Source organism: Portunus trituberculatus, chromosome 9 (genome assembly GCF_017591435.1).
Source record: "Portunus trituberculatus isolate SZX2019 chromosome 9, ASM1759143v1, whole genome shotgun sequence".
Classification (NCBI taxonomy): Eukaryota; Metazoa; Arthropoda; class Malacostraca; order Decapoda; family Portunidae; genus Portunus; species Portunus trituberculatus.
In genome coordinates this window covers 657501-670000 of record NC_059263.1, presented here as the reverse complement: position 1 = coordinate 670000, position 12500 = coordinate 657501, and the positions used below count along the sequence as shown (strand labels likewise).

At 41.7% G+C, this 12500-nt stretch overlaps 1 protein-coding gene and 1 non-coding gene across 2 annotated transcripts in view; both read left to right on the top strand.

The window, feature by feature from the left end:
* Positions 1-12500, top strand: part of LOC123501450 (Down syndrome cell adhesion molecule-like protein Dscam2) — a 132429-nt gene that overhangs the window by 112341 nt on the left and 7588 nt on the right. Inside the window, exons 15-20 of the mRNA XM_045250280.1 lie at positions 1537-1719; positions 5471-5612; positions 6734-6909; positions 10233-10367; positions 10961-11151; positions 11551-11657. Coding sequence (XP_045106215.1) covers positions 1537-1719; positions 5471-5612; positions 6734-6909; positions 10233-10367; positions 10961-11151; positions 11551-11657 — 934 coding nt within the window. The remainder of the gene's footprint in view (positions 1-1536; positions 1720-5470; positions 5613-6733; positions 6910-10232; positions 10368-10960; positions 11152-11550; positions 11658-12500) is intronic.
* On the top strand, positions 4564-4636 carry Trnak-uuu. The gene has a single exon. It is a non-coding gene; the product is annotated as a tRNA-Lys (tRNA).

The window sequence follows — 12500 nt, the reverse complement described above, 5'->3', positions numbered from 1 at the left end:
GAGAATGAAGTGATGGCAATATTAATCTTTACTAGAACACACACACACACACACACACACACACACACACACACACACTTCTTTCCCTTCACACCAACAGAGAGAGAGAGAGAGAGAGAGAGAGAGAGAGAGAGAGCAAAGACAAAGAAGGAAAAATACAAGAAAGAGTGATGAAATAAAAACACGAAGCAACTTAGAGAGAGAGAGAGAGAGAGAGAGAGAGAGAGAGAGAGAGATCCAGGTTAGAGAAAAGAAACTAAGCTAAAAATAACACGACTTGTGGGAGGAAAGAGAACCGAAGAACTAGCGAATGAGTCGAGAAAAAGCGATACGCGGAAAGATTCGAACTTCCGAACCCCAGTGTAGCGAAACCAGACGAGACGAGACGCGGGAACGAAATGCAGTGAAACGGAACTCAACTCGACTATTTTGAAACACTTCTCTTCTGCTCCTCCACTACTTGCCAAAGCTTCTCTCTCTACTGGGTGGAGTGTGACGAGGATGTTTTTTTTTTTTTTTTTTTTTTTAGTTCTTTTTGACGGTTCTATATATAAAAAAAAAACGTTTATTATGAACGTGGAATGACAGTTCAAAAATAGTTCTAGTGGGTTTCTAAACGTGTTTTTATGGTTCTAGTTAGAGTCAGGAGTATAGAGATAGATTAAAGGAATTAAACATGTTTTCATTTGAGAGGAGATGTATAAGAGGGGATATGATAGAGTTATTTAAAATGTTCTCAGATACAAACTACATAGATGTGAGATCTTTCTTTACCTTAGAGGAGGGAAGTAGGACTAGAAATCATGGCAGGAAGATTAGAAAGCAAGGCTGCAGGTTAGATATAAGAAAATATTTCTTTAGTCATAGGGTGGTAGACTTCTGGAATGCATTGCCAGAGACGGTTGTAAATAGCACTAGTTTGACAATGTTTAAAACAGATTAGATAAGCACTTAAATTTATTAGATTTATAATTATGTATAGCGCTGCATGATAGTTTTATAAGAAATTTACTATAGTTAAACAAGACATGATCCCCATGTATGGGGACCACAAATTGTAGAGGAATTCGCTGCAGGACTTAGCCCTGTTAATGGGCCAAATATTTAGAATTAGTATATAATGTATTGTGTACTTGTAAGTGTATCTTTAAGTACTGATGACGAGGTCGCTGTGCGACTGATACAGGATAACCTAGATGGGCCCTGGTGGCCCGTTGTTATCCTATTATTTATGTTATGTTAGTGACAGATTAACAAGTTTTCTGCATTATGAACGTGAAATGACAATTTAAAAATAGTTCTAGTGAGGTGACGTGGGTTTCTAGCGTGTTTTTATGGTTCTAGTGACAGATTAACAAGATTTCTACAATGTGAACCAGAAAGATTAACAAGATTTCTGGAATACGAACGAGAAAGATTAACAAAATTTCTACAATATGAATGAGAAAACAGCCTTTGAAAACAGTCCTGGTGAAGTAACAAAGGTTTTCAAGTGATTTCTTCTTTAATGACTAAATGTTGTTCCTCCTCCCGCAGCTTCAGGAGAGTTTGTGCGCGTGGGTGAGGGCGGCAAGGTGGGCGCTGGCGGGCTGGAGCAGTGGAGCAACGGTACTCTGTGGGTGGCTCGGGCGTCCAGGAGCCACGAGGGGCGGTACCTGTGCGAGGCGGACAACGGCGTGCTTCCCGTGGTGTCCAAACTGGTTAACCTGACCGTGAATGGTGAGTCACGCCTGGATTGTTCATGCTTACTTCTTCCATGTCGCTAACTTATTTTTATCATTATTTATTTGTATTTTATTTATTTTATCATTTATTTTATTATTTCATTTATTTATTTATTTAGAGAGAGAGAGAGAGAAAGAGGGGTGAGAGGCAGTGTGGAAAGATGGAGATGGAGGTATGTAGTATTCTCTCTCTCTCTCTCTCTCTCTCTCTCTCTCTCTCTCTCTCTCTCTCTCTCTTTTCCCCTTGCTCTTCGTTTTTTCTTCATGTGTTGGTCTATATTAGAGGGGCAAGAGACGTGTGTGTGTGTGTGTGCGTGTGTGTGTGTGTGTGTGTGTGTGTGTGTGTGTGTGTGTGTGTGTGTGTGTGTGTGTGTGTCCTTTGAGCTTTCTGTTTTTAGTTTATTTTTCTTTCTTTCTCTATATGAAGTTATTACTCATCTTCATCCTCTCTCTCTCTCTCTCTCTCTCTCTCTCTCTCTCTCTCTCTCTCTCTCTCTCTCTCTCTCTCTCTCTCTCTCTCTCATCTCTTCATGTTTTCCTCCCTCACATATCATAATTATTGTCTCCTCCCCTTTCCTTTCATTTCTTCCTTCCCTCCTTCATCCCTTCCTTCCTTCCTTCCTTCCTTCCTTCTTTCTATCCTTCGTTTATTGCCTTGTCTCTTGTCACCTTTATTTCCTTCCCTCCTTCGTCTTGGTTCGTTATTACACTGTCTCTGTTTTTCTCCTCTCCTCTTCATTCTGTTCCTTGTTTGTGCTGTATCATCATTCTCTCTCTCTCTCTCTCTCTCTCTCTCTCTCTCTCTCTCTCTCTCTCTCTCTCTCTCTCTCTCTCTCTCTCACACACACACACACACAGTCAGTCAGTCACTCTGGCCGGGGGGGGACGGAGGTCGATGTTTTGCAGCCTTCCATTCCGTCCCCTTGACCACTCTGTCAGTCTGTCTGTCATTGAGTGATTGTGACTGAGTGAGTGAGTGAGTGAGTGAGTGGGTGGGTGGGTGGGTGAGTGAGTGAGTGAGTGAGTGGGTGGGTGGGTGAGTGAGTGAGTGAGTGAGTGAGTGAGTGACTGAGTGACTGAGTGAGTGAGTGAGTGGGTGGGTGGGTGGGTGAGTGAATGAGTGAGTGAGTGTCTGCCAGTCTTTGTCTGTCGGTGAGTGAGTGAGGGCGCCATCTTGTTTGAACACGTTTGGACAAAACTGGTCTGAGGAAACATTTTATTATGTATCAGTTTGAAGGAAATAAAAGAAGGAATTGAAGGAATGGGTCAGTCGTGCAGCTCTCTGAAAGTGTCCTCCCCAGGCCCGGCCCTGGCAGAAAAGGGGCCACACTCCTCAGGCTGGCGAGGCCGTGGCCAGCCTGACCCCGGAGGTTCGTACACCGTGACCTCGGGGATGGCGAGAGGTGGGCCGCTCCCCAGGCCCAGCTCCGCCACAGGAGGGGAGAGCCCCGTGGGAGGTCATCTGTGAGGGGACGGGAGGGCGTTGTCTTGCAGCCTTCCATGCCGTCCCCCTGTAAGCAGGGGAAGGAGGCCCCACGGGGTGGCAGGGGTGGGGGCGGGGGCCGCCTGTGTGGTTCCTGCCTAGTGGTCAGCCTGCTCCAGTGCGGGCAGGCCATGGCCTTCACGCTACTCGTGTACCACGTGTGCCTGGAGTGGCTCTGACACTCAGTCTCTACACCAGCTCACCTTAGCTTAGGAAGCGTTAGGTTAGGATAGGATAGGTTAGATTAGGTCAGGTCAGGTCTGTCACTCTCCATATCTCAACAATACAACACTATAACTAGTACAGTATTCTCAAACGCTCTGCTCTTATTACAACCTCCTCAATAATCTTTCCACTCACAACAATACACAAATGTTATTCACCTCTCACTACAACCACACACACACACACACACACACACACACACACACACACACACACACACACACACACACACACACACTGTCAGTGCAGCGATACCAGTGTGTCTTGTCACTCACATTGAAACTTCATCAATGTACACACAGGAGGTGCAGCCACCACCACCACCACCACCATTGTGCTGCTAGACACACCTCATTGTCTGCCCTCTACCTCTCTCTCTCTCTCTCTCTCTCTCTCTCTCTCTCTCTCTCTCTCTCTCTCTCTGCATACTTTGGTTTGTTTTGTTTTGTGTTGTTTGTTGTTGGAGGTTTTCTAACATTGTTTGGTTTATTTACTCAGCTGATTCTGTCGCAACTGTTTCTATGTCACTTTCTTGAGTTGCATTATTATTAACTTTAGTAGTAGTAGTAGTAGTAGTAGTAGTAGTAGTAGTAGTAGTAGTATTATTATTATTATTATTATTATTATTATTATTATTATTATTATTATTATTATTATTATTATTATTATTATTATTATTTATTATTATTATTATTATTATTATTATTATTATTATTATTATTATTATATTATTATTATTGTTATTATCATTATTATGTATTTTTATTATTATTATTATTATTATTATTATTATTATCGTCGTCATTGATTTATTTGTCATTATTTGTTTGTTTTATTCATAAATTAGCTTCTTCTTCTTCTTTATCCTCTATTATTCAGTACATTCCTGATCTTAACAGCATCAAACAGTAGTAGTAGTAGTAGTAGTAGTAGTAGTAGAAGTAGTAGTATTGGTAATAGTAGTAGTCGTAGTAGCAGCAGCAGCAACTATGATAGAATAATAGTAGTAGTAGTAGTAGTAGTAGTAGTAGTAGTAGTAGTATCAGTAGTAATAATAGTAGTAGTTATTAACAGCATGTGCAGCAGTAGTAGTGTTGGAGTCTGGTGACGGGAGCGCGGAACAAGCAGCAGGCCCGGATAGCTCAGTCGGTAGAGCGTTAGGCTTTTAACCTAACGGTCCAGGGTTCGAGTCCCTGTTCGGGCGTGTATTTTTATCGATGATTCAAGAGGTCTTTGTGTACTGTTATGGTGTTAGTGGGTGGCATGGGCGCCCAGGAATCCTTTGGCGATCAGTTTTGCTTGATTGTTGAAATAGGAAGTGAAATAAAGGTGGATCTGTTGTAAGCTGATGATGATGATGATGGCGGTGGTGGTGGTGGTGGTGGTGGTCCGAGATTTTTTAGTGGTTTTGATTGTACTGTGACCGGCATTGCATTGGGATTTCTTATATATGTAGGGTTAGTTTTTTTCCTGCCCTGCCGCCTCCCCCGCCCCCATTGATTAAATAAAGAAAGAAAGAAATATAAGAAAGGAAAAAATGTGTTGACTTTCTTTGGTTTGACAGGGAAAAGTTTACATACAGGTTAATCAGTCAGTCAGTCAGTCAGTCAGTCAGTCAGTCAGTCAGTCAGTCAGTCAGTTAATCAGTTGGTCAGTTAATTAGTCAGTCAGTCAGTCAGTCAGTCAGTCAGTTGGTCAGTTCAGTCAGTCAGTCAGTCAGTTAAATAGCCAGTCAATCCACGCATTCAGTCACTCAATACCACTCTCCCAGTCTCACTCACTCAAGAATCCTCTCTCTCTCTCTCTCTCTCTCTCTCTCCTCTCTCTCTCTCTCTCCCTCCTCCTCCTCTCCCTCACTCACGACCCCCACCTCCTCTCCCTCTCACACACTCAATAACACCCCTCTCCCCTTTCCTCCCTCGCTCTCTGTCTCCCTCCTCCCTTCCTCCCCTCCCTCTCTCTCACTTGCTCAACCTCCGGCATCTTCTTCCCCCCCCTCTCTCTCTCTCTCTCTCATTCAGTCACTCCTTACCATCAGAGCCGCCGTGGTTTGTGGAGTCAGAGCAGCGCCAGCAGGTGAGAGTGGGCGCTATTGCCACACTCACCTGCCACGCCCACGGTGACGACCCTCTCACCCTTACCTGGACCAGAGATGCCGCCCCGCTACCGCCTATCCCCAGGTACGCCTTGTCTGTGTGTGTGTGTGTGTGTGTGTTTTATTTTTTTTACTTTTTTTTGTGTGTAGATAAAGGAAGAATACAAGCTAACTGATACTAATACTAATACTACTAATACAATCTTTTACTACTACCACCACTACTACTACTACTACCACTCCCACTACTACAACGAATAGAAAAAAAAATTCTACGTGAATACAAAAGAAATATTAAAAAAAAAACTACCGACTTCTTTAAAACGAAAATAAAATCTTCTAAAAACCAAAAAAATTAAATATATCGAACTTTTTATACACGAAAATGAGAGAAAAACGAGAAATAACAAAAAAATAAAATAAATCCAACTTTTTATACACGAAAATGAGAGAAAAACGAGAAATAACAAAAAAATAAAATAAATCCAACTTTTATACACGAAAAATTAGAAAAAACTTCTAAAAAACAAAATAAATCCAACTTTTATACACGAAAAATGAGTGAAAAACTTCTAAAAACCAAAAAAAAATAAATAAATACAACTTTTTATACACGAAAAAGAGAGAAAAACGAGAAATAACAAAAAACTAAATAAATCCAACGTTTATACACGAAAAATTAGAAAAACGGGAAAAAACAAAATTAATCCAACTTTTATACACGAAAAAGAGAGAAAAACGAGAAAAAAAAACAAAAAAACAAAATAAATCCAACTTTTTATACACGAAAAAGAGAGAAAAACGAGAAAAAAAACAAAAAACAATAAATCCAACTTTTATACACGAAAAAAAGAGAAAAACGAGAGAAAAACAAAAAAAACAAAATAAACCCAACTTTTTATACACGAAAAAGAGAGAAAAACGAGAAAAAAACAAAAAAACAAAATAAATCCAACTTTTATACACGAAAAAGAGAAAAACGAAAAAAAACAAAAAACAAAATAAATCCAACTTTTATACACGAAAAAGAGAGAAAAACGAGAAAAAAACACAAAAAACAATAAATCCAACTTTTTATACACGAAAAAAAGAGAAAAACGAGAAAAAAAAACAAAAAACAATAAATCCAACTTTTATACACGAAAAAAAGAGAAAAACGAGAGAAAAACAAGGTAACTTATGTGTATACCTCCAATTAACACTCAGGTACCAGGTGTCAGTGCGCGAGGGGACGGGGACAGATGACGGCAGTGGGCGGAGCAGCGGTAAGGAGGGGGAACTGCTTATACAAGACGCTAGACTCTCAGATTCCGGCACCTTCACCTGCACAGCCTCCAACACCCACGGTACTCGGACCTCGCGCCTTCACCTACTAGTGCAAGGTAAGGGAAGGGTTGCTGTGTGTGTGTGTGTGTGTGTGTGTGTGTGTGGCGATGGGGGTTAGGTATAAGAGTGTAAGGGTTGGAAGGAAAGTGTGTAGGTGTGTTTTATGAGAGAGAGAGAGAGAGAGAGAGTGTGTGTGAGAGAGAGTGTGTGTGTGTGTGTGTGTGTGTGTGTGTGTGTGTGTGTGTGTTCTACTCTTCCTTCTTCCTCCTTTTCCTTCTTAGTCTTTTTTTCTCCTTTCCTCCTCCTCCTCCTCCTCCTCCTCCTCCTCCTCCTCCTCCTCCTCCTCCTCCTCCTCCTTCTCCTGCTCCTCCTCCTCCTCCTCCACAGCTTTACTAGAATAGGTACAAAGAAGAATGAGTAAAAGGATGCCAGGATGAGGGTTATTCCTTAAGAAGCGAGGCTAAACCTTGCCAAATTGACATTCTTTAAAGAGGCGTATGTTAAGAGGACGCCTAATAGAAGTCTTTTAACCCTTTCAGTACCATGGTCCTTTTCCATATTAATTCTGCTTACTATTTAGCGATTTTATACAGCTTCAGAAACTCGTGTGGGGATTGAAATAGTGAAGACTGTGGCCATTAATCTTCTGACCTCCATAGACCCTTCCTAATGTCAATAAAATGGTCTAGTAGTACACAAATCTCAAGGTAAAAATGCGTCCCAGTACTGAAGGGGTTAAAATAGTGAAGGCAGTGGCCATTAATCTTCTGACCTCCATAGATGCTTCCTAATGTTAATAAAATCGTTTAATCGTACACAAATCTCAAGGTAAAAATGCGTCCCAGTACTGAAGGGGTTAGAATAGTGAAGACTGTGGCCATTAATCTTCTGACCTCCATAGACGCTTCCTAATGTTAATAAAACCATTTAATCGTACACAAATATCAAGGTAAAAATGCGTCCCAGTACTGAAGGGGTTAGAATAGTGAAGACTGTGGCCATTAATCTTCTGACCTCCATAGACGCTTCCTAATGTCAATAAAATCGTTTAATCACGCCCTAAAGTCAAGGTAAAAATGCGTCCCAGTACTGAAGAGGTTAGGTTAGGTTAGATACATATACTGATAAGAATGATAAGAGGAAGTGATAGAGACAGGCTTCATGGGAGAACTGGTGCCCTTAGATATGGTTCCTTGCAGCTTTCCTTACAATATTCCCTTCAAATTTACCTTATCATTCATCCCTCGCGGTGCCTCTTAACCCCTTCAGCACCATGACGCGTTTTTTTTTTTTTTTATGTATTTCATTTACTCTTCTGATTCTATAGAGGTTCAGAAACTTACGTGAAGGATTGCAATAGTGAAGACCCTGGCCATTAGTCTTTTGTGTTCGTATTTTTAAACATTTCTGTACTTCACCTCCATTGTTTGAAGAGTTTATCTAAGTTTACACGAGTTTTTTAAGGTGATTTTACGGTTCTAGAGGCAGAGTGACAAGATTTCTACGTTGATAACAGGAGAAACACTCTTGAATACCCCGCTAATCGTCTCTGTGGCCTTGGAAAATAGTCGTGAAAAAATAAAGCGTTTCTAAATAATCTGACTTTCTTAAACCCTTCCTAATGTCAATCAAACTGTCTAATCATACTTACTATATTCCACAACCACCTCTACTATCATTACTACTACTACTACTACTACTACTACTACTACTACTACTACTACTACTGCAATGTACTATCCCTTTGTGTGTGTGTGTGTGTGTGTGCGCGCGCGAGTGGAAGGGTAAGGAGATTAAGATGAAACTGTGTCAAGGCGTAAGATTCGTGGAAGGAAGTGCAGGAGGAGGAGGAGGAGGAGGAGGAGGAGGAGGAGGAGGCGGGGTTTGAGGAGTGTCGCAAACATAAGACAGGAAAGGTCAAGGGAACGGACACACACACACACACACACACACACACACACACACACACACACACACACACAGAGATGCTTCCTTGCGTTTACCTCACCTGCATCTCCGTGGTGTGTGTATGTGTGTGTGTGTGTGTGTGTGTGTGTGTGTGTGTGTGTGTGTGTCATAATCCTAAGCGTGACACACCTGTTGGTCCGTCTCACCTTGCTAAGCTGTCTGAGGTGACCGGAGAGATTTCATTAGTCGACCGAGGTGGAAGATTCAAGCAGGTGGTGGTGGTGGTGGTGGTGGTGGTGGTGGTGTTGTCTTAGTGTGTGTTTGGGTTCATCTTATCTTCCTGTTGTCTTATCCTTTGACTTGTTGCCTTTTGTGTTTTTGTTTTGTTTTTCTTGTTTTGTTTTGTTTTGTTTTGTTTTCCTCCTTTTCTTCATCTTTGTCTTTATCTTTTTTTTTTTTCTTTCTTTCTTCCATCTTTGTTTTTTTTTTCTATCACTTGTTTCTTGTCCTATTTTTTTTGTTCTCTCTTTCTTATTTTTTGTGTATTTATTTGTCTTGTATTACTTCTTTTTTTCTCATCTCTATCTTTTTCTCTCTTTCTTTTCTTGTATCTTCCATCTTCATTCTCTTATCTCTCGTCTTCATCACTTTATCAACACTCTTTCCCTCCTTTCTCTAGAAGCCTTTATTAATATCTAAGTCACCCTTTATCTACTTATCTTTCCCCTTCGTCACTTCATTAACTTGCTTTCCTCTTTTCTACAACCTGTATCTATTTATTTTAACAACTGTATTTGTCGCCTTTATTCTTTGATCAACGCTTCCTTCTTTCTCTAGAACCTTTTGCCAACCCTTTCAGTACCATGACGAGTTTCCTTATTCATTCTGGTTACTATTTGGTGATATTATACAGCTTCAGAAACTCGTGTGTGGGATTAAAATAGTGAAGACTGTGGCCATTAAAAATTTAGTGAGTTATTTCCTAAAGCATTCTTTCCCTCTAACACAAACTGACCCATATATGTGTTATTATGTATGTGAAATGCTTAATAAAGAGATATTAGTATTAATCTTCTAACCGCCATTGATCCTTCCTGATGTCAATAAAATGGTCTAATCGTACACAAATCTCAAGGTAAAAAACGTGTCCTAGTATTGAAGTGGTTAATATCTTATTCATCCTACTTACATATCAGTGCATATCATCTTATCTATTTATTTTCACAACCGTTCCCTTATCTGCGTTCCCTTCAGGTCAGATCAGGTGTACTTCTGGAACCTTTATCGGCGCTTCCCTGATCCTGTTTGCATCTTCTTACTTGAGTGATGAGGGTGTCTGTTCAACTAAATATCTCAACATCATCTTACTTCTTACTCTGCTCCTTCCAACAAGTTCTTCCGCTGACTTTCTCTCTTTTCCCACATTTCACTTTACTAACTCTCCTCCTTTTCTTCCTCTCTCTCTCTACAGATGTGCCGGCGCCTCCCTCAGCAGTACGGGTCGAGGAGCGAGGGTCACGTCACCTGCTTGTTACCTGGACGCCACCTGAGGACTCGAATGCCCCCATCACTGCTTATGTCATCACCGTTAAACCTCTTCCTGCTGGTGTGTAGTGACTGTCTGTGTTTGGAGTAATTGGTGACTGGTGACTGTCTGTGTTTGGAGTAATTGGTGAGTGGTGACTGTCTGTGTTTGGAGTAATTGGTGAGTGGTGACTGTTTATGTTTGGAGTAATTGGTGGGTGGTGACTGTGTGTTTGGAGTAATTGGTGTGTGGTGACTGTCTGTGTTTGGAGTAATTGGTGGGTGGTGACTGTCTGTGTTTGGAGTAATTGGTGAGTGGTGACTGTCTGTGTTTGGAGTAATTTATTTTTTTATCCTATTACCATTTTTCTTTTTTCTTTACTTGTAGTTTGAAGGTCTCATTGTGTTTTGGCTGTGTTCTGAAGTGGTTAAGTGTGTTTTTTATCGTATCTATCTATCTATCTATCTATCTATTTTCCTCCTATCTGATCTACTTCCCTGTATACATAACATTACATAACATTTTCCTTTACATATAACAATCTATCTACTTTTATACATGTCTGTCTATCTATCTCTCTCTCTCTCTATCTATCTATCTATCTATCTATCTATTTATTTCCCTCTTTCCTGATCTACTTCCATGTATACATAACCTCCTTTATTTTTCCCTAGGGTCGAGTGGTGGGCGGGAGGAGCGGGTGCGGGGCCAGGAGGTGCGGGCGGTGGTGGGCGGCCTGACCCCCGCCACTCGCTACACCGTCAGCGTGGCAGCCGTCAACAGCGTGGGGCGTGGCAGAGGCTCCCCGCCCCTCAATGACGCCACGCACGAGGAGGCGCCCTCTGCCCCACCCCAGAACGTGAAGGTCAGTGGCAGGCTGGCCGGGGGGGGAGGGGCACACACACACACACACACACACACACACACACACACACACACACACACACACACACACACACACACACACACACACACACGACAAGCAAATACAGACAGAAAGAGAGTGAGATGGACAGGCAGACAGAAAAACAGCGCACACACACACACACACACACACACACACACACACACACACACACACACACACACACACACACACACACACACACGGCCACGATAATCAAGTAATATAATTATCATCAAATTATATCACAAACTAAACAGACTAAAGCAAATAGACGCAACATTATTCCAATTTACTCTCTCTCTCTCTCTCTCTCTCTCTCTCTCTCTCTCTCTCTCTCTCTCTCTCTCTCTCTCTCAGGTGGTCCCAGTATCCTCCAGCGCCCTGCGAGTCACCTGGGATCCCCCTCACCCGAACACCACCCACGGGACCCTCCTCGGTTACCAGCTGGGACTCAAGCTACACAGGTAAGGCAGATTTAACCCTTTACCTGCCACATCTCACCTTAATCACCCTCACACTCCCTCCTTCCCTTGTCCATACAGCCTCGGCCAAACGTCACGCTGGTTTGATTTTGTTAGTCTTGTCTTGTCAACCTCTGTTTTTTATACTTTGGGTAATGAATCACTTGGAACAGACAGACAGACGGGCAGACAGATAGACAGGCAGACAAACTATAGCACAGATAGACAGACAGAGAGGCAGGAAATCAGACAGACAGACAGGAAGATAGACAGAATGACAAAGAGAGAGAGGCAGGAAAACAGACAGATAGACAAATAGACAGACAGACAGGAAGATAGACAGAATGACAGAAAGAAAGAGAGGCATGCAGGAAGACAGACAGATGAATAAACAGACAGACAGACAAAAAGCTAAGACAAACTGACAGACAGATAGACAGACAGACAGACAGACAGACACGTTCTCTGTCACATTGCCATCCAGCTGTCTGTAATGGAACTGTTAATCTCTAATAGGTGTATAAATGTTGCTAATTATTTTCTTGTGTCTCGTTGTGAAAGGGTAAAAGTTGCCATATCCGTCTGTCAGTGTGTATGTCTTGTCTTTCTGTGTCTGTCTGTCTGTCTATCTGTCTTTATGTCCTATCTTATTTGTGCTTATTTTTTTTTGTGTGTGTGTTTTTCTTTAATTTCTATCTATTTTGCTTATCTCCATCTACCTTCCTATCTATCTTTGTTTGACTGTCTCTTCCTGCGTCTACCTTTCTCCCTGTTCATCCGTCAGTCTCCCTCTCAGCATTACCTCTTTTTTTTTTTTTTTTTTTTTTACATTACAAGGGCACTGGC